At 47.6% G+C, this 22,369-nt stretch overlaps 1 protein-coding gene across 1 annotated transcript; it reads left to right on the top strand.

Annotated features, from left to right (window-relative positions):
• Window positions 1-7,475: 7,475 nt before the first annotated feature.
• LOC119337053 lies at window positions 7,476-13,236 on the top strand. The gene is made up of 5 exons (XM_037609157.1): window positions 7,476-8,004; window positions 9,195-11,157; window positions 11,421-11,481; window positions 11,561-11,784; window positions 12,758-13,236. Exons 1-5 carry the CDS (start codon window positions 7,854-7,856, stop codon window positions 12,843-12,845), a joined length of 2,487 nt encoding a protein of 828 aa, XP_037465054.1. The 5' UTR covers window positions 7,476-7,853; the 3' UTR covers window positions 12,846-13,236.
• Window positions 13,237-22,369: the final 9,133 nt, after the last annotated feature.

The following is a 22,369-nucleotide window of genomic DNA, read 5'->3' on the forward strand; positions in this document are numbered from 1 at the left end:
TTCAAAGAACGGGGATGATGTAGTCGAACACGACGTGATTCGAATCACCGGAGATCCTAGCACCGGACGGACGGCACCTCCGCGTTCAACACACGTACGGAACAGCCACGTCTCCTCCTTCTTGATCCAGCAAGGGAGGGAGGAGAGGTTGAGGGAGATGGCACCAGCAGCAGCACGACGGCGTGGTGTTGATGGAGCTGCAGTACTCCGGCAGAGCTTCGCTAAGCAATAAGGAGATGGAGGAGGTGTTGGGGAGGGAGAAGGAGGCAACCAAAGGCCAAGGACTCAAGGTATGAAGTCCCTCCTCTCCCCCACTATATATAGGGGTGCCAAGGGGGGTGGCCGGCCCTAGGAGATCCAATCTCCTAGGGGTGCGGCGGCCAAGGGGGGTTTCCCTCCCCCCCAAGGCACCTAGGAGGTGCCTTACCCTCCTAGGACTCTTGCCCCCTTGAACCCTAGGCGCATGGGCCTATGTGGGGCTGGTGCCCTTGGCCCAAGCAGGCCAAGGCGCACCCCCTACAGCCCATGTGGCCCCCGGGGATGGGTGGCCCCACCCGGTGGGCCCCCGGGACCCCTCCGGTGGTCCCGGTACAATACCGATAACCCCGAAACTTGTCCCGATGCCCGAAACAGGACTTTCCATATATAAATCTTTACCTCCGGACCATTCCGGAACTCCTCGTGACGTCCGGGATCTCATCCGGGACTCCGAACAACATTCGGGTTACTGCATATACATAACCCTACAACCCTAGCGTAACTGAACCTTAAGTGTGTAGACCCTACGGGTTCGGGAGACATGTAGACATGACCGAGATCGCTCTCCGGTCAATAACCAACAGCGGGATCTGGATACCCATGTTGGCTCCCACATGCTCCACGATGATCTCATCGGATGAACCACGATGTCGAGGATTTAATCAACCCCGTATGCAATTCCCTTTGTCAATCGATATGTTACTTGCCCGAGATTCGATCGTCGGTATCCCAATACCTCGTTCAATCTTGTTACCGGCAAGTCACTTTACTCGTACCGTAATGCATGATCCCGTGACCAAACACTTGGTCACTTTGAACTCATTATGATGATGCATTACTTGAGTGGGCCCAGTGATATCTCTCCGTCATACGGAGTGACAAATCCCAGTCTCGATCCATATAAAACAATAGATACTTTCGGAGATACCTGTAGTGCACCTTTATAGTCACCCAGTTATGTTGTGACGTTTGATACACCCAAAGCACTCCTACGGTATCCAGGAGTTATACGATCTCATGGTCAAAGGAAGAGATACTTTGACATTGCAAAACTCTAGCAAACGAACTATACGATCTTGTGCTATGTTTAGGATTGGGTCTTGTCCATCACATCATTATCCTAATGATGTGATCCCGTTATCAATGACATCTAATGTCCATAGCCAGGAAACCATGACTATCTATTGATCAACGAGCTAGTCAACTAGAGGCTTACTAGGGACATGTTGGTGTCTGTTATTCACACATGTATTACGATTTCCGGATAACACAATTATAGCATGAATAAAGACAATTATCATGAACAAAGAAATATAATAATAATGCTTTTATTATTGCCTCTAGGGCATATTTCCAACAAACCCGACAGGTGTTAAGTCAGATGATAACCGGGCAAATGTTAAACCAGATGGTAAGTCAGATCATAAACCGGCAGACAATCATAACCCGACACACAGTCATAACCCGGCAGACAGAGTCACGTGGGGTTAACAAGCCCGAGACGTTAAAAAGCCCAAGATGTTAAGAAGCCCATGAAGAGAAGTCAGGATAGTTTAAGTCTTAGTCCGAGATGGACTCTACATGTAACCCGCCCCTTCAACTTATATAAGGAGGGGCAGGGCACCCCAAGAGGGGGGAGAGAATAATCTTAGGGCTAGACATAACTGGGAGAGCCGGTTTACGGCGACTCCCTCATGATGATAATGAGACCTAGCCACAAACAACATGTAGGGTTGTTACAGGATGATGTTTCCCGGGGTCCGAAGCTGTCTAAATCCTTGTCTTTTGTTGCGTCTCTCGATTCCGCCCAACCCCTCTCAAGCTACCACATAGTTACGTTGGCCTCACGACTAAGTCCTCACACTAGGACATCTGACGTGTTAATTCCATGACAACCGTAGTCTACTCCACCCGAATAGCGATGTGCACCGAAATGCGGTAGAGCAGGCCCCGAAACAATTTTTCCTTGTGATCATGCACTAGCAGAGGACGAATTAGGTTTTTGGAAGCTCTCCATGCAACTACTCAAGTTTCGTCTTCCATCCAAGCCTCGCGGCATCGCATACCGACATCTCCAATTTCATTTGTTCGTTCGATCTTCACCAAAATCATCGTTAATAACATCACTCCAGTGGCAGCTACGGCTGCAAACGAACATTACGTGTGCATGATATGTTCATGTGTGTAATTATTGTCGATGTTACATGTGCAATGTTGTTGTGCATGTTTTGATGTTCATCTAGCATTTTAGACTGTTGCATGCTAATTACTGTTCTAGTCATGAATTATTTACTAGAATTAATCACAAATTTGCCTACCATTCCAACGGAGTTCGAGAATATCAAGGAGCAGGGGTTAAAAAAGAGCCAAACAACAAGGACGATACCGACACTAGAATGCTCCCATTTCAAAATATCATGTATGTACAACTTTAACAAAAATCAAAATCTATTAAAAGATTTTAAAAGGAAAATCTGGCATGAATAGTGTCAATTTTTTTGTCTTCTTTAACACTATCCATGCTGGATTTATATCTTTTGTATAATTTTCTTTATTTTGAATTTTGGTCTGAATTTTTTATCGGTAGTAAACATATGTCTTGTGAACATTTGCACAAAAAATTATAATATTTTGACAAACCTAAAATTGATTCATTTTTTAAAGTTGGGGCATGGGAACATGTACTCATGCATGTCAAAATGGCCATATTAACATGCTATGGATAATGATCCAAACATGCAACCATGCATGTAAAAACTATTACACTACTTTTATTCCGTAAATATATTACATATAAACAATAATTAAATACTCATGTTTCAGCTTCATCAAAATATATAGCAAACAATCCACCTAACAAATGTGCGGGGTATTATCTAGTTGCTATAAGTGCTAAACATTGTTTGCTTGTTTGTTGTTGTTGTTGGTGATGGTGGTGGTGTTGTTGTTAATTTATAGACTCTATCCCTATATAATATATCTATTTTATCATAATACAAAGTTAGAATTTACCAAACACTATCTTAACGAATCTGCTAGCTAGGTTTTACTACACCCATTTCAAAATAATTGAAGTTTTGGGTGTGCTTCAAGTCAAATGTGTTAAAGTTTGACCAAGTCTATAGAAAAATATGTTAACATCTACAACATCAAATTAGTCTGTACTATGTGTATTTGGTGCTATAGATCCTAGCATAATTTTCTATAGAGTTTGACTTAGGACAAATTTAGAATTTCAATTATTTTGAAAGGGAGGATGTAATGACTGTTACCTCTGTAAAGTAATATTTTGTAACCTGGATTAGTTTTTACTTCTGGTGTTGTACTATTTTGATAGTTGATGAATAGGTTAAAAGTTTTCCTCGAAAAAGGGTAATATTTCGTAGTTTTAAAAATGAATTAGAAATATAGCAAAACTAATTGAGTGGGATTTCCCATAAACTGCAACTAGGTAAAAAATAACCCAAATGAAGGATCGACAATTAAGAAAATGTTAATAATTCAGTGTTTTTTTTATTGGGGTGCTCTGCGGATCACGGAGGCGACCTATTCATCTGCGTGCTTGCCACTCCATCGGCCCGGTTGACAATTTAAGCGGCGCGACCTGTTCATGATGTGCGTCTGCCAGGCACTTCCGTCAACCCGGTTGTACGTACGTGGACGTTGTCCCGAGCCGCTGACAAGATCTCCAAACATAATAAAGCGACACCACTAAGTGAAAAGAACATACTAGTAGGCGGATGGGGGATAAGAGCAACTCTAATGAGGCGACCTATTTCGTCCGTCCGCGTTCATTTGGATCGGCGTGGACAAAAGTGACGGCCTAACGCGCCGATTCAAACAGACGCGCGTCCGTTTTTCGTCCACGGGCGATCCATTCCAGGCCCAATTTTGAGTCGGATTTGCATCGGCGCGGACAAGAGATGGACGCGTGCGCGCCTACTCCTTTCCTCGGGCCCGCCTGTCGGTGGCAGCCACCACTATTTCCCCTCAATTTTCCCCCAAAACGCTCCCGTCCGCGCGCGCCCCCGCTCCCCAACCAGCCATGAAGGACGCCATCGACCTCGACCTCGACGCCGCCGCCGGCCTCGCCTCCCTCGCCTCGTCCGGCGCCGTCGCCCCCTACGGGAAAGGCAAGCCTCGTGCCCCGCGCAAGACCGCCGCCTGAACAGCGGGCAAGGGAGTCGGCCAAGAGGAAGGGCCGGAGGCACGCCGCGGACGCGAGGGATGAGGCCGCTGCGCAGGCCGCCGCTGTCGCTGCCGCGCAGCAGGAGTTCACCAACGCCTGCGTCGCCGCGGCAACGAGGGAGGCGCTCTACATGCTTGGGGTAAACCCTAGCCAGCACGGACTCGTCCAAGCCGTTGTCGCCGCGGCCAGCACCGGCTCGTCGGCGTTTCCTCGTATGGTGATGCCCGACTCACCCCGCGCATCGGCTTGCAACCCGGTCCCCGGCTTCCACGTCTACCCGCAGGCCTCCCGCCTCTCTGGGGAGTGCTCACCCCGCGCATCGGCTTGCAACCCGGTCGCGCCTTCCACGCCCGCGCCCATCGACCTCAACGCCACCCCGGTGGTTGGTGGCTCGTCGTCCGGCGGCACGAGGAAACGCGCGCGACAGGCGCCGGCCGGCGGTCTCCCGAACGCCTGTAACCTGTTCGAGGAAATGCCGTCCGCCGTCGACGAGGACTACATGCAACACCTCATCTTCGAGGGTGGTGCGCCGGGCGCTGACTACGATCCCGAGGAGACGCAAAGCCGGGACGGCCGCGGGGCGTTCACACCGGCCACTGGCTATGATCCCAATCAGACGGCCTTCATGCGTGATCAGGTCGGCATCGACCTGGACGGCTTTCCCCTCGACCACGAGTTCCCGGACGACTATGGGCTAGAGGAAGAGGATGAGTGCGACATCGAAGTGGAACCTTTGTTCGAGGACGAGCTCGCCAACCAAACCGCCGGTCCTAAGTCAAAGCGCAAGAGCAAGCGCACGAAAGCGTACACAGCTTCCGAGGACAAACTTCTTTGCGAGTGTTGGCGAGACATTGGACAAGACCCAAAGACGGGCGCCGAGCAAAAGCATTCAACCTTTTGGACTCGTGTGCACTGCGAGTTTCATGAGCGCAAGAAGTTTCCACCTTACCAATTTGTGAGCACACGCGGGTGGGTCTCCATTTCCAAGCGGTGGAGGGTGATCCAAAAAGAGTGCAACAAGTTTTTCGCCACCCTTGAGAGTGTCAAGGCCCGCCCCGTGAGCGGCATCGGCGTGCAAGACATGGTATGATAGCAAGCAAGCCGCCCTCTTTTGTTCCATCAAGATCATCCTTTTACGTCTTCATTTTGCATGGAAACATTTTGTAGGCATTTCAAGCTTTGGAGGCATTCAAGGTTCAACACAATGACAAGTGCTTCAACCTCTTCCATTGCTATCGGGTCATCAAGGACGAAGAGAAGTTCAAGGCACAATATGCCGCGCTCAAGGTATGTGGGGGAAGGGCGCCGTGGAGGATGTTGGGGAGGGCGAGCCGGCACGGCCGCGGGGGGAGACCAACTTCAAGAAGGAGGACAAGCGAGATGCGGCCACCAACGCCTTGATCGCAAGCGTGGACGTCATGATGAATAAGAAGGACTCAAGAGAGGAGGAGCGCCGGCGTTTCAAGGCGGAGCAAATGAATGCTTTCATGGAGATCCAAAGGAGGAGGCTTGATCTTGACGCCAAGAAGTAGGGATGGCAATGGGTCGGGTTTGGGGCGGGTGGAGCTGGTCCAAATCCAACCCATGACCCATCTTCCTACCCTCTGCCCATCCACCAAATTATCCATGGGCACAACTTGTGCCCATGCCCAAACCCGCTGGATACCCACATACCCATTGGAGCTCCATGGACATAGAAAATTCAGCATAAAGCCTTCCCAAAGATCAAATTAACTCAACATCATTCACTCACAAATGTCAACATAAGCTACATGCATATGTAGGCAACAAGTAATACGACGAGTCTCTAAGTATGACATACCGGAGGTTGATTTTGTAGCATATAACTTATGGCACCAATTGTATATTGCCTGCCATTTCCCATTGATTCGTTCTTTCTACTGTCACTGGCATATGACCCCACATGTTATACGAGTATCCATTGGATATCCATAGAGCACAAACTATAATCGTGCCCAACCCAGCTGTTCGTGGGTATCCATATCCATGGACCCATGGGCAGAAATGTGCTCCATACCCTTGCCCAACCGGGTCGGGTATCCATGGGTATCCAGATCCATGGATAAAATTGCCACCCCTACCGAGAAGCAAGCCAAGATGTTCGAGCTCGAGACAGAGAAGCAAGCCAAGATGCTAGAGATCGAGGCCGTCAACGCCAAGACAAAGGCGAAAGAAGTGGCTCTTGCAAGCATGATGACCGGGGTGGAGATCATGAAGGTGGATCTCAACGCCTTGTCGCCAAGGAAGAGGCCGTGGTTCGAGAAGATGCAGGCCGACATGCTCAAGTTTAACGACAAGTGATCTATGGCGTCGAGGGACCATCTTTTTTGTATGCCGGCAGGTGTGCCGGCATGACCACAGGAGCTGCGATGGCGTGGTTGAACTAAAGTCCCACCATTTTTTGTGTGCTGGCATGTGTGCCGGCCGGCTGGCGAATGCGCCAGCATAAACTGTGGTGCTTTCTAAGGCCGATATTGTATGCCGGCGCTGGCATGGTGCCGGCATGAGACATGAACGCTAGCATGATCGACCGCGGGCCTTTTTTATTTAAAAGTTAAATGCGAACATGAAATGGATCGGCGCGTTGGGCGCATTGCCGACCAAAATACAAAACTGAACAGATGGCGGACGGACGGCCGACCCAAACGGACAAAAAACGGACAAATGCGCCGTCTGTTTGGGTCGCCCCATTGAAATTGCTCTAAGCATATTTTCCAGTGGCGTGTGGTTGAGCGGCTCACCCTTTCTCGGGCACATTTCTTTCTTACGGAGAAAATAGTCAAAACAGGCACACGCGGCGTCGATCTCGCTGCTCTATAGTGGCATAAATTCCTGGCCACCACCAGCAGCAGCACACCACTGTGCTCTGCGCCGCGTCGGAGAGTGCGAAAGTCAGGCCCCAGCTGGGCCGAGCCAGCGCAGCCAGCCAGAGCCGAAGCGTTGGAGTCAGACAGAGGGAAAGAAAAGAGCCGACTCGTGACGGATCACAATTTAATTTGAGCAACCACCCGACCCCCCTCCACCTCCACCTCCCTCCCTCTCCGCACTTCCATTTTTCCTCCCGACCACCTCAACCAGCCCGCCCGCCCTTTCTCCTCTACCGTTCCCCGCCCGAAGCCTTCCTCCGTTCCCCGGATCAGCCGGCTGCTTCTCCTGCTCCGTCTGCTGCCCGGGGCGCGGCGGCCGGGGTTACCGGAGGGGGTTCTTCGCTCTGCTCTCGCGGTGTTTGTCTGTTTGTCTGTCTGTGCGCCAGCACAAGTCCGGTGCTCCTTGGTGTCTGTCGGGCGACTCTCGGTCTCGTCGTTAATGCGGCGGCGCCTGTGACCGGGAGACCGAGGAGGAGGCAAAGGGGTGGAGGAAGGACCCGTTTCTCGGACGACGAGGGATGTCAGGAATGGAAGGGGACGAGGCGGGGGCTGCGGCGGCGGCAGCGGCAAGGATAAGGGTGGTGCGCTGCCCCAAGTGCGACAAGTTCCTGCCGGAGCTGCCCGCCTACTCCGTCTACGTTTGCGGCGGGTGCGGCGCCACCCTCCAAGGTGCGCACCTCTCCTCCTCTTCCCTTCCCCCCTTCTTCACCTCGCTACTCCATTTACTGCCTCGCGGCGCGGTCTTCGTTTGTCACGGGCCAAGGCACGACGGAAATGTCGGATTTCCAGGCTGTTGTTTCCCTCTGTTTGCTCGTCGATTGCTCCTGATTGGCCTTGGATATTCCTCTTTCTTTTCTTCCACTGCCTTCAGACAGGGTGGAGTGGGGAATTGATTAATTAGCACTCCACGGAAACAATAACCAGTCAATCCATGCATTTTTGTCATTTTGCCTTGGTGGTGACACTGACGACTGCTGCGAGGAATAGTTTGATTCTTGAACCAGTCCTCACCTTCCGCGGCAAATTTGGGAAGGGCTTTTGCCTTTTTGTGTGGGGACACATCCGTCTTCCATTTTTTTGCCATCGCTGAAATTTTTACCCCTATATATAGGGTTAGTTTTGAATTTTAAAGGGAAGGTTCATTTTCATTTCAGGCTAATTTACCCTACCCCTTTATGTTACTTTTTGGAATTTAGCCTTCAAATGTCTGAGTTCATATGTAATTTCCTGAAACTTGTGCACCTTCTTTCTTAGAAAGGATGCCACGAGCCCACGACCCTCATGTTTTGATTTGGAGGACCAGGTCTCATTTTGCTTGCTGTTTTTTGCAAGGCAAAGCATGGAAAAAAACAATCTCGTGTAAAACGACTAAAGCTGAAATCTCTACTTATGACCACTTCTTGCCGAAAAATGACTGTGGCCGGTGTAGGAAGCCTTGGTTTTTCCCTTGGGTGTAATTTGCAGTATCATATTAGGGTTAAGGGGAAGAAGATACGTTGATTTTGACCCGCATATGTATTAAATTAATTGACGATGACAATAATTATAATTTTATATCCAACGTATACTCTGTCTGCAGCCTGCTGGCTATTAGTTTAGGATCTACTTGCATTTTAGTCTTCGGTTGTGCTTTGCTTAGGTTACTCTGGGGGCCAATAGGAGGCGAAGGCGATGTCATTGGTGCCAGTCTAGGAGATGTAGTTGTGTTTTGCACATCCTTCTGAGATCTTTGTTCTTTATTAATTGGCTGTCATAGTATGACTTGGTGTTCTTTATTAATGATACGCCCAATTAATCTCTACCATGGAGTGGTAGTATGAATCTGGAAATGACACCATTACTCTCCTGAAATTTTGCAGCGAAGAGGAAAAACTCGGCTCAAGCTTTGGATACCTCTGATAATGGAAATATGAAATACCTGGAAGTACTGGAGACTGTGCCAGAGACATCTGAAGCAACAATGGCTGGAGCTAGCATTGAATATAAATCAGTACCCAACAGAATGCCACCTTTGCACAGTAGATCAGTTTACAGCCGTGATAATAGTCGGATTGCAAGAGAGACAAGCACCTCCAGTGTCAAAGCTAACACGAGAGATGATGTCAGGGAGGCCAAGTACATGCGCTTTCGTAATGTGGAAAATGGAGAGACTGCACATCCTGTAAGAGCAAGAGGTGTATCTGACATAAGGTCAAGGTCACCAATAGACAGTGTTCCACCCAATGCATGTCGAGGAGAAGGCCCTGCTGACCACCATTTGAAGTCGAGGAACACATATTCCAACCGGGAGCATGCCAATGATACAGACTTGGACGGTCCAAGCAGAGTCAGGGATCTTGAGAAAGATCGGGCCGAGCTGTTGAGGATGCTTGATGAGTTGAGAGACCAGGTGCAGCAATCGTGTGAGGTGAATGGGCCGGATACAAGTGCTACAGTCAATAGAGCAGCAGATGCCTCAAGTTCATACAATAATATTCATGAACGGTCAAGTCAATTTAGGCATGATCCATCTCAATTGCATCGGAAGGGTACTCATCACTCTTCATCCATGAATATGCGGAATCCTAGCGTTCCACATGTCTATGGTCCATTGCCTGCACAGCAAAACCTTCATGGATATGTGGAGCCTATTCCACATGCAAGAACCTCTAGCTATCCTGCTGGCCCTTACCCATGGAGAAATTTCGATAACTATTTCTTTGGACAACATGATCCTGACCCTCTCCTCTCTTGCCACCACGAAGGATTCTACCACCAGGCTGCCTGTTCTTGCTCACATTGCTACCACCGGGAGTTCTTGCCTGTACAGGGAACCCCCCTGGGTTTCAGTGACCAGAGGGCACCGTATCTTGTGAACAGTTACGGGGCCTATCCTGTGGATGGTCCCTTGCTTGGTCAGCAAAGGTACAATTCAAGAGGTGCCAATCCTTCCTTGCAGCAGCATAACCTGAGGGCCAACGTAAGCAAGAAGCCTGCACAAACTTGTGAGCCAATTGCCGGTGGTGCTCCTTTCACCATATGTTACAACTGCTATGAAGTACTGCAGCTACCAAACAAACGCTCCTTGTTGGGAAAGGAGTATAAATTGCGGTGTGGATCATGCTCACACACAATTGTAATCAAGCTTGATGGAACCAGGCTTGATGTATCAGAACTTGCGCCAAATGCACATTTATCTCCTGCACCGCAAAATGGCATTGGTGATAACATGGCAGACAACTTGCGTGCTACTGCTGATGATAGGTTGCTTCCACCATATGCTTTTTCTGTAGCAAGCCAGCAATCTCAGGAAAAGGATAAACACTCAAATTCAAGCGAAACAGACAGCAAACGTACCCCTCTGGGGACTAATTCTGAGGATAGTCCTCAATCCAGGGATCTTCCTGCTGAAGACAATGTGATTTCCCGCACACCGAGTTTACCACGTCGTGATAACTGTGGATTCTCACCATCTGAAGGTTCTGGAATAGGAAGCAGAAGTACCCGTTCTGAACATGAAAAGGTTGTACTGTTAACTGAAACTTGCAAGCAGAACTCAATCAAAGATGTATGTGTAGCAGACGAGACGCACTCGACAGATAACGAGTTTGATGATCCTGATTACACACAAGATATATTAAATGTACCACAAGATCCTGGCCACACTAGGGCGACAAAGGTGGGTGATTCATTTTTCACCAATCTTATAAAAAAGAGCTTCAAAATGAACAATGGAACACGCAATGGAAGAGCAAGGGTTTTTGTAAATGGTTTCCCTATCCCAGACCGTGCGGTCAGGAAGGCTGAGAAGCTAGCTGGGCCAATATATCCTGGTGATTACTGGTAAATTCCTCAAGGCATATTCTGTTTTTGGTTTAGCTTCATGGATTTTACATTTCAGGCAGTTAAGCTTCACTAACCTAGAAAATAAATACTTCCTCCGTAAACTAATATAAGAGCATTTAGATCACTATTTTAGTAATCTAAACGTTCTTATATTAGTTTACGGAGAGAGTACTTTAGTTAATTTGAATTAATATGCCCTATGTACTTAGAAGTCATCCTTATATGAACTACTCAAATGTGTCTAATATTCTCTTACTTAGGTATGACTACCGTGCTGGGTTCTGGGGTGTTGTCGGTCAGCCCTGCCTTGGCATGATACCCGTAAGAGCTTGTGGATTTTGTGCAATTCAGTATTCTGCATAGCGCTGATTACATTTCTAAGTAGATTTTTCTCTTGCAGCCTTATATTCCAGAGTTTAATTACCCTATGCCCAAGAATTGTGGTGGTGGAAACACTGGCATATATATTAACGGAAGAGAACTCCACCAGAAGGATTTGGATTTACTTGTATCTCGAGGACTCTCTGATTCCCCTGAAAGATCTTACATAGTTGAAAATTCTGGGAAAGTTACGGATGAAGCATCTGGCGAAGAGCTTTATGGCCTTGGCAAGCTTGCACCAACGTAAGTATCTTGTTAATCATCTTAAATTCTATTAATGCAAAGTACCTGAGATTATTTTGCTTAGTGGCTCAAGTTCGTCTCTAATTTTTTTTTTGTTAAAGAAGTTCCCTGTTTGAATAAGTTTTCCTACAAGTGCAGTTAGTGCAATACTCCTATAATCTTGCTGTGACACCTCTTCCTGTACTGCTATAACTATAACTGAGGATAATTTGTTTTTGGTGAAGAAAATATAAGGTCAAATGAAATCTATTGCTAAGCAATCATATATTATGAGTTCCTAAGCTTAAAGCAAATACGTTAGTGCATAGTGCACCGTGCTTAGTATTGTTTGCCATAAGACGGATAAATATGTAGAGCTTCTTGAGCTGCTGAAGTCACGCTAGAATTGCAGGTCATAATACTTAGTGATGATATGTTTTTGCTTCTTAATATAGTGCTCGGTGCTAAACCAGTAGCAGCGTTTAGAAACGCGACATCGTTGGTCTCAGATCCATGAAGTGCCAGGTGTGGTCAGCAGAGCCTGATCTTTACAAGTGCCTTGAGGCAGACCCAAAGCCATGCACAAACATAACTTTCAGACAGCCTGTTCTCACGAGCTGCATTGATTGACTACCCATGTGACTGAAATAGTGTTAGTTATGAAGTTATGATTGCTCATATCACCATTGGGTGATCCCGACTAGGCAGTATATTGAAATTTAGATTGCTCTTGGGAAGACATGGTTTTCAAGGAATTCTCAAACTAGCATGTGTCGTGGTCAATGCGGAAACAACTCCCATGTTCGGGAACAGTTAGGGTGTTTGTTCAGTTGGTGCGGTTTCTCTGCCGTGGACCACGCCTGTATCTTTCGGCGAATAGCCTCTGCCAGTTGTAGTGTATATCACTCTTCTAACATTTCCTTTATATATATATATATATATATATATATATATATATATATATATATATATATATATATATATATAATTGCAGCGTCGAGAAATTGAGGCGCGGATTCGGTATGCGTGTCCCCAAAGTTATCGTGACGGGCCAGCACGGTACAATCATAACCCACGGGTAAGCTCGGGGATGAAGAACCTGTGGTGTAGCTGCATCCAAGAACATGGAGATTTGAAGATCAATTGTGGCAGTCTGGCAGATCTGATTTCCAGAATTTGTTTTCAACTTCAGCCTATGTGGATGTGGCCTCCGAGTTCTTGTGCTTGTTGGATTGTTTATCCGAGGCCTCCTATAGAGGCGTGCTTGTAATTTTTCTACTACCTAGCTAGACGTTTTGAGTGAGAAGTTGGGTTGTTTTGTTTGTTTGCTTGTTACATTTTCTTGACACACCAACCTTACCTACCTAAAGATTTACTACCTTTCCAGTGTGAGTCGGCCGCATCACCCTCGTGAAAATGAGGGGAAGGAGACTGCACTGACTTCTAGCATTTTGTTTTACAGGATTAGTGTCATCACTGCTTAATTAATACTTCCTCCTGTCCTTTTTACTCCGAGTATTAGATTTGGATCAAGTCAAACTTTGCAAAGTTTGACCAAATATATATTAAAAAGTATTAACATTTGCTAAACTGAATATATTTTTCATGAAAGTACATTTCATGATGAATCTAACAATATTGATTTGGCATTGTAAATGTTGATAATTTTTTCTATAAGTTTGATCAAAGTAGAGATGCTTTGACTCTAGACAAAACTTATACGCAGACAAAAATGACGGGAGGAAGTATGTATGCCAATCAAGAGACCAGGGGCGTGCACATGAACCCAAGTTCTGTTAATTTCAGGATATTTTGGTCCCACGCCTTCATGCAAAACAAAAAACACATCATTATGAAATGGAGATAGCAACATTATGGTGACACACTTTCAGAAAGCTTGGTGTCCTACCTTGCCTACCTGAAGTCTGGAGAGGTAGATAGATAGATATCCTACCTAGGACCTGAACCATCAGGCCCATGCGCGGACGCCCTCCCTGATGCAGGAAAAAGCATGGTGTTTGGTCCACCTGAGCTGAGCTCGCACACCTGTGCTCGCGCTATGATTTGTTTCTGTCAGCGCAGGGCGCAGTGGGCGGAGACGATCCACGCCTCCACGGGGCCATGGCCCAGGCCCAGCCAGTGCCAGAGCTGTAGCTGGCTGCTACGTACGCCTGCCACGGCGGGCGTCATGCCCGGGGGACCAGACGATTCCGCTGTGCTACGTCGCGTAGAGCGAGGGCGGACGTCGACGTCACAAGCGCGCGCGCCCACGGCGTGCCATGCCATGGCCCATGGACGCGCGTGGAGGACGGCGACGAGCTCGCTCCACCTTTGGTTGGTCTCGTTGTGGCCGGCGACCGTCCCGGGCGGGCAAGAGCGCCGTCGTGAGCCGCCGCGCCGGCCGCGAACAGCACGAGGATGGCCAACGCTCTGAGCAGCAGCACACGCGTCATGATGGGAGTGGTGTGATGGATGGGCCACCGTTTCCCCGACGTCCGTCATGTGGCCCAACGAAAGACTTGAGCAAAGTGCATGCGGGCCGAGAGGGATCAGCCAACCAAAAAAGCAGCAGGGTCGTGGATGGCAAGGCTGCATATTCACCCATGTATCGGGTCCAGTGGGCCAACCTAGGTCACACTCACACTTCTCTCAAGAAAAACCTAAAAAGAACTTTCTCTCAAGAAAAAACACACACAACCCTAAAAAATGTAAACACACGCACACAAACCCTCCGATCTGTTAGCAGAAGGAACTCACGGCCTTTGCACTGTAGCACAATATCAATAGAAACGGAAGCAGCCATGGACAACCACCTGGCATCAACTATAATAAAAAAATGCCTTCATCAAAGTGCCTCCAGACTTGCACCACACATGCAGAACCTTGTCTCTAATGCTCAAAGTGCCTTCATCAAGAAGAGGAGCATCCATGTTAATTTCACGTATGTGAGAAGCTTGGCAAGGAAATTCCACCGCAACAAGACGCCGACGCTACTATTCAAACTTGACATCAAGAAAGCTTTTGACTCCGTGCGGTGGGATTTCCTCTTGGATCTTCTAAGGCACTTGGGCTTCCCAAGCAGATTCCGTGACTGGGTTTCGGCACTCCTTTCCACATCCTCCTCAAGGGTCTTGATCAACGGAATTTTGGGTGACCCTCTGAAGCATGGCCGCGGTCTTAGGCAAGGTGACCCGCTCTCCCCGTTACTGTTCGTGCTGGCAATTGACCCCCTGCACCATCTCCTAAACAAGGCTACATCTCAAGGGCATCTCCATCCTCTCTGTGGTAGGGCAACGATCATCCGTGCCTCTCTTTATGCTGATGATGCAGCCATCTTTGTCAAGCCCATCAAGGAGGACATCCAGTTTTTTGCTTCTGTCCTGGCTTCCTTTGGAGAGGTTACCGGTTTAGTCACTAACTGTGCTAAAAGCCTTGTCGTCCCGATTCGTTGTGAAAGTGTCGATCTTCAAGACATTCTTCATGCTTTTCCGGCTGTCCGCACGTCCTTTCTAATGAGATATCTTGGACTACCGCTATCGGTCAAGCGCCTCAAGAGGATCCACTTTCAGCACCTTGAGGATAAGGTGGCTGGCAAACTCCCTCCGTGGCAAGGAAGACATGTCGCTACCGCTGGTCGGGCCGTCCTTGTCAAAGTTGTTCTCACTGCCATTGCCATTTACCACCTCACGCCGCTCAACATCCCAGCTTCCTTAGGAAGATTGATTCTATCCGTCGCGCCTATCTTTGGGCGGGCACCGACAAGGTTTCTGGTGGGAAATGCAAGGTCAATTGGGACCTTGTTTGCAAGCCTAAGAAGCACGGTGGCTTAGGTGTGCTCAACTTGGACAAGTTTGCTAAGGCTCTTAGGCTTCGATGGCTCTGGTTCGAGTGGGAAGAGCCCACAATACCGTGGATTGGTATGGGTACGCCATGCACTGATGAAGACAGGTACTTTTTTGCAGCTGCCACTTCCGTCACGGTTGGCAATGGGCATGTGGCTAAGTTCCGGAACTCCTCCTCGCTTGATGGCATGCGCCCACGGGACCTAGCGCCTGGCATTTTCGACCTCTCCCGAAGGAAAAACTGCTCGGTCAAACAGGCTTTAACAAACAACACTTGGATCTCTCATATTGACTTCTCCGACGGTCTCACAGTAGACCATGTCCACCAGTTCATCACACTTTGGGAGAAGATTGACTCGGTCACTCTGGATGAGGACGTGGAGGATTCCATTATTTGGAAGTTCACCAAGGACGGATCGTACTCAGCTTCCTCGGCTTACAAGGTGCAGTTTGAGGGCCTAACTACGTCAGCCATGGTCCTATCGGTGTGGAAGGTGTGGGCTCCTTCGCGGTGCAAATTTTTCGCATGGCTTGTACTTCAAGATAGAATCTGGACATCGGACCGCCTTGCCCAACATGGGTGGCCCAATTGCGGGCTATGCCCGCTTTGCAAGCAAAGCCCAGAGACGACATCCCACTTACTGTTCCAATGTCGCTACACCCTTCGTGTGTGGAACGATATTCTTCGCTGGCTTGGCATGGATCACACTCAGGCTACTACTTGGTCAGCGAGGGGCTCGGTGTGGGAATGGTGGAATGGAAACATATATCTTCGTTCTGAATCCCCCAAGACGCTCGCCTCACTAATGATGCTAATCTCCTGGGAAATTTGGACGGAGCACAATGCTAGAGTTTTCCGCAACACGGCCGCACCTACGACAGTCGTCATTAGTAAGATAAAAGAGGAGTTGTCGCTTTGGGCGTTGGCGGGCGCCAAGCATTTGAGTGTTGTAATGCCGCAAGAGTAGATTTTATTTCTTGCCACTTCATGGCCTGTCTAAACCTTCTTCTTAATCAATGAAATGTCAAATCTTTTGCCTTGTTTAAAAAAACTATAATAAAAAATGTAGTCTAGGACTTGAATCCAAATGGGCATCTCTGAGTGTGTGCACAACTAGCTAATCGACAGGCATTCAGTTCTTTATAGTACAATCTGGATTAATTGCATTGTTTGTAACTCGGCTAAAGTTTAGGAGAAAGGAGCTAAGATCAAATGGCGTGGTTGGATTAAACCCAAGACCGGGTTTTCGAAGCTCCATGGTGACAAGATTTTCTATGCCAGTCAACATGACAGGGTTCAAAGAATTTATTACCGCTTCAAATCAAACACAATAGGGTGCAAAGAAGGGCGCTCGCTCGCAATGTCCACCTCATCACATGTACAGTGATCAAGGGGGAGAGAGAGGGAGAGAGAGAGAGAGAGAGGGGAAGGAGTGAGCAAACATGCAACACAATTTTTTTTCCATACTCAGAACTGAGGCAAAAAGATAAAGTAGCCAAGTATATTAGGACTTAGTCTCGCTATGTTCTGAAACCAATATATAGGTCATTTTACTACAATCTACCAGGTCTTCTAGACACCCAATAAATCATACTGCTTGAAATTAAATACATCAGGAGAGGTGAGCACGGCAAGCAACGACAGCATCAAGCAAGGAGTACATGGTGGTGGCAGCAAGTAGCCAAGTCATTGGGGTATTTGATGTGGTGAAGCATCAATGGCAGAAGCTATTGCTTTGCATTGTGCTTTTATACCATGGTATTTCGATTGGACGTACACAACTGGTAGTAAGCTTATTAGATTGTCTCGAGTGATGCAAACTATGCTAGATGGCGGTGAACAAACATCTTTGCCCCTAAATGAGTGTTAATAATTGGTGATTATGAGACTAATATTTTGCTCAGATGTGCAATTTAATCCATATATGAAGTAAAAGAAAGGTGGTTGGAGACCTCCCATAAGAAATGGGAAAAGAAGATAACAACGTTTAAATTCATGCAATCATTACTTTATTATTTGTGTCATATAGAGAACATATTATTCGGAGGGGTGGAGATCAATGCCTAAAATACATCCCAAGAATATTTTTTACTTTGAGAAACACCACCAAAGGAGGCCTCGAGAAAGTTGTTGGTAGTCATGTATTTGTGCTCCAAAGGTATCTCAGAGGACCTGGGCCGAGCTCCGAGCAATCCACTTAACCTCTGGTCACCCCTGAAATGCCCTAGACCCAGTTTATCTTTGTGTCGACTGAGATCATCGTCGTACACCTTGAAGCATGCCATGAGCTCCCAACTTAACCTAAAGGTCGTGGGCTCGTGTAGAAACAGGATAATAAGCGAATTTCTAGGAGTTCCCATAAATATTGCTTCGTCCCCAAAGTGACCGTACCATTTGGATATGAGTTTCCTAACCATTGTTGATCTTAAAACGTATCCCCAAGCCTCAAAACATGAAACTTTGTGAGGAGAGGTGATATTGGGACGTGATCTATGGTCCAACTGAACCAAACTTTGATCCCACTTCGAGTCCTTCATTGGTCTTGTTACTCTTAGAATTTTTAGGACTCCGAGACGATAGGGGTTGTTGGGGAGCTAACAAGCATGTTATTTGACTCGAGAAATTTGTTAAAGCTATGGATCGCCTTAAGGTCTACCTTTAGTTGTTGAGCCTGGAATTCGTGGCCATCACAAGGACAAGAATGATATGACTTTGTAAACGATGAGACATCGTGTCCAAGCCTCTCCAACAGGGACATCAAAAGGATTCACATTTTGTGGGTACATCATCTTCTCGACGCCAAATTTGTTATTCGTATTACTTCCTTGGTATATCTTTCTTATTTTATGGGAAACCAATATGAAAGGCTCTCGTTGTGATGTTTCATTTCCCATGTTCTTATCTCTTTACTTTAATATATTTTCATTCTTATTTCTTATCTCTTTACCTTTTATTTCCCCCCTTTTTTCTATGTCTTTGTTTATTTCTTAACCTTTCGAGTTCTAGATATTTATCTTTTTAGCTCCCAATATATTTTCAAAATATGAATGTGTCTCCGAGATATATGATTTTTTAACATACATTTTTTTTACGAAATACATGAACATTTTCTTTTGGTACATGTGAATAATTTTCTTGTAAGAAAAGATTATTTTTAGTGTACAAGGATATTTGTAAAAGATCGTATGAAGATCTTTTCTGAGATATATAAATATTTGTTTTGATAAATGTGATTCCTTTCTTGCAAATTTTTTTATGTCCAAGAATATTTTAAAGAATATGAACACTTCCTCGAAATACATGAACACTTTTTTAAAATACACAAAACCATTATTATCCATACATATAAAAATTTCTCGGGCATCCATGCATATTTTTAAAATATGTAAAAAACGTCTTAAAATACATGGACCCTTTAAAAAAACTAGAATATTTCTTAAAATCATCAGAAACATTTAGAAATACATTTGAACATTTTTATGCGAACAAGAAATTTTAATTAATTATTAATTAAATTTGTTTTGAAATGAAATGATTTTTTGTGAACTAGTAATTAAATACATTCAAAAGTTTTATAAAGTAGAAAACATGCATTTTTAGCATGCCAACACAAAGGCCAGATAGTTTTGAAAAAATGTTTAAAATCCCAATTGACCATTCACCATTGAAAAATAAAAAATCATAAAAATTGAAAAAGTCAAAATTTGGAAAAAGTTCAGTAATTGAAAAATTTGCAAAGTTAATTCTTTAGTTTTATTAAAGTTCATAAAATTTTACAATAGTTCTAATGTTGAAAAGAAATCGCCGAATTTGGAAAAAAATCATGAATTTTATTACTAAAGTGTTCGTCAAAAATTGTATAAAAGTTTACAAAGTTTAGAAAAAATCTATAAAGTTGAAAAGGTTCACAAAATTTGAACCAAAAAGGGTGCACAAAAAATTGAAAACAAATTTTGTGAAATTGGAAAAAGTTCACAGATTTTGGAAAAGTTAAGGAATTTTAAAAAGTTTTAAAATTTTTAAAAAATTTTACACATTAAAATAAAAAAGAACCAAAAAATGGAAAATCAAACAAAAGGCCTCGTCCAAAAAACCAGAAATAAGAAAAGATAAAACTGGCTCGGAAGATTCTACCCGCTGAGAAGCTTCCCATAACAAAATCCGATTAATAAATGGGTCGGCCTATTTGCTGGCGACGGGGGATCGAGCATGGGTGCCAGTTACCAGAATCGTGTGTAACAGGAGCCCTGATTATGAAACAAGGACTGGTTAGGTGAATAGGCAATGGCACAACCACGAAGATCTGGTGTACAAACTGGATTGCAAGGTCGGAGTCGATGAGACCACTAGTTTTGAGAGTGGCAGATCCACCTCATCTGGTCTCTGATTTTATAGATAAATCTGTCGGCGTTCTGGGAACGGGGGTCCCCAGACTTGCCGGCCTGCGGCCTGCGGCATGGCGCAAGTAGCGGCCCAGTGCGGTCTACCTTTTATTAGCTCAAACTCAAGACCCTCTCGAGAGGCCAAGCCTTGCGGGGCGGACGACGGGATGCCTCCTCAGGAGCAGCCTCATCAGGCAGGCTCACGAGGAGATGGAGAGATCAAGGCAGGGGGTGCCTCGCAAGGTGCCCATGACGCAAGCCATGACGATCGAGACCAGGCAGGCGCCGGCCTGCGCAGTGTCCTTGTTTCCTCTTTGGTGCAAAGGGAGCAAGCACAGACCAAGGCATCAGGTAAAGGCTACCATTTCGGTGCAACAAGACCAAGATCAGCAGAGCGGCAGGATGGAGGTCATCGTGGAGCCCAAGACGGCGTCATCGTCAGAGTCTTTGGCAACCGAAGACCAACTTTAGTCAGGATAAGTATACTAGATGTTCCCCTTCAAAATGGCCAATTGTTGGCGCCCTTCCCGCTCAATATTTGGGAAGAGGACAAGGGCCTCTCACTCTATATATAGGGCTGGCCACCATAGCCGAGAGGCATATGGAATCGACCCCTCCAAAGGGACAACACCATCACAAGAACATCCCTCGCGAGGCTGTTCTACCTTTGTACTGTTCATCATCAGCCCCTGAGGCAATCCACCACACTACACACTGGAGTAGGGTATTACACCACAATGATAGCCTGGACCAGTATAAATCTCGTGTCCCTTGTGTGTTCATCTTGCTAGCCTAGATTCTTCGTGAGGCTTCGAGACGTGAGTTGGTAGAGGAGAGATCTTTGCGCGCACCCCAGAGTTCGAACATCAAGGGTCTGCCGGAACCCGAAATTCGACATTTGGCGTGCCAGGTAGGGGTGCGCCGGAATCGTGTCTTCCGCCGTCTTGCGTTTCGTCATCCGTCGCATCCATGTCTGACGCTCGCCGAGCCCGCGTCGAGCGTCAGGCCGCTCTCGCGGCCCATGTCGCCCAGACGGCCCCCGTCAGCGGGCCTCCCCGTCGTTCCCCGTCGCCTACCGCCCACGCCGCCACCAGCCCAGCGGGGAACAAGCAGCATGCATCGTCACTGCATCCCTCGGGGGGCGAGAGGGCCACACCGCTACCCCGTCGCTGACTCCAGCAGGCTCATCGTCGCACGCTCGTCGCGCTCCCGCGGACGTGCACGCCGCGTTGCTCCTCGCGCGTGAGCTCTTGCACTACCGCCCCGTCGACGACCTCTACGATGAGTGGCTTGCTCGCATCACCGAACTCGTCAGCACCGCAGGGGGTTCACCTGCGGCGTCCCTCTCGCTGCATCGCCCTCCGTCCTATGCGGGCAACGCGGACCCGGAGGCGCCTCCGCCACCTCCTCCTCAAGACGACGCCCTGGCCCTAAGGCGCGCGGCCCCTGGACGAGACCCGTAGCGTCCAGCGCCCACGCAGCAAGAAAAGAGCTGCCAAGAGATCCCTCGTCCTCAAGAAGGCGCTCGCATGCTCCCTCCGCCAGCACGTCATGACCGCGCTCATGCTCCTGCACGCCAAGACACCGCGTGCTCCTGGCGGCAGCGCGCGGAGACCTCCAAGATCAAGCCCTTCGTCACCAAAGGCCCCCTGTGGCCACTGCAGGCCGCCGCGCCTTCACCGCCGAGCTGCGCAGCGTGGCCTGGTCGGGCAAGTTCAAGCCAAATCTGCCTCCTCGTTATGACGGCACTGCCGACCCCGCGGAGTTCCTCTAGCTCTACAAGCTGGGCATCGAGGCGGCCAACAGGGACGAAAAAGTCATGGTGAACTGGTTTCCCATGGCGCTCAAGGATGGGGCCCGCACTTGGCTCCTAAACCTGCCTCCCAGCACGATCTCCTCTTGGGACGAGATGCGCACTCGCTTCATCGCCAACTTCCAGGGCACTCGTGACCGCCCCCCGGACATGAGTGACCTACGCCGCATCAAGCAACAGCCAGGAGAGACCCTGCAAAAGTACATCCAGCACTTCAACAACGCCCGCCTCAAGATCCCCAGGGTGACTGAGGAAGCCATCATCTCAGCCTTCTCTGATGGCGTTCGTGACGTCAAGATGAAGGAAGAGCTAGCGATCCATGAGGATCTGTGCACCTCTCTGGAGCTGTTCAACTTGGCGACCAAGTGCGCCAGGGCTGAGGAAGGGCGCCTCTTCCTCCTCGAGCTTCCAGCTGCTGATCCGGAAGAGAAGAAGCCCAAGGTCAAGGACGTGAAGCGCAAAGGGGAAGTTGTGTTTGCAGCTGAGCCAGATACCAAGCGAGGCAGGGATCAGCCGGAGTCATCCAAGGGCAGCCGGTACTGCATGTACCACGACCTCCACACCCACA

The sequence above is a fragment of the Triticum dicoccoides genome, chromosome 7B, assembly GCF_002162155.2.
Source record: "Triticum dicoccoides isolate Atlit2015 ecotype Zavitan chromosome 7B, WEW_v2.0, whole genome shotgun sequence".
NCBI lineage: Eukaryota > Viridiplantae > Streptophyta > Magnoliopsida > Poales > Poaceae > Triticum > Triticum dicoccoides.

What these genes read in the sequence shown, in the direction of transcription:
- LOC119337053 (XM_037609157.1), top strand. Translation starts at nt 7,854, where the DNA reads ATGTCAGGAATGGAAGGGGACGAGGCGGGGGCTGCGGCGGCGGCAGCG. An exon ending in ATATATCCTGGTGATTACTG is followed by an intron (nt 11,158 to 11,420) that starts GTAAATTCCTCA and finishes TCTCTTACTTAG; the next exon opens with GTATGACTACCGTGCTGGGT. An exon ending in CTTGGCAAGCTTGCACCAAC is followed by an intron (nt 11,785 to 12,757) that starts GTAAGTATCTTG and finishes ATATAATTGCAG; the next exon opens with CGTCGAGAAATTGAGGCGCG.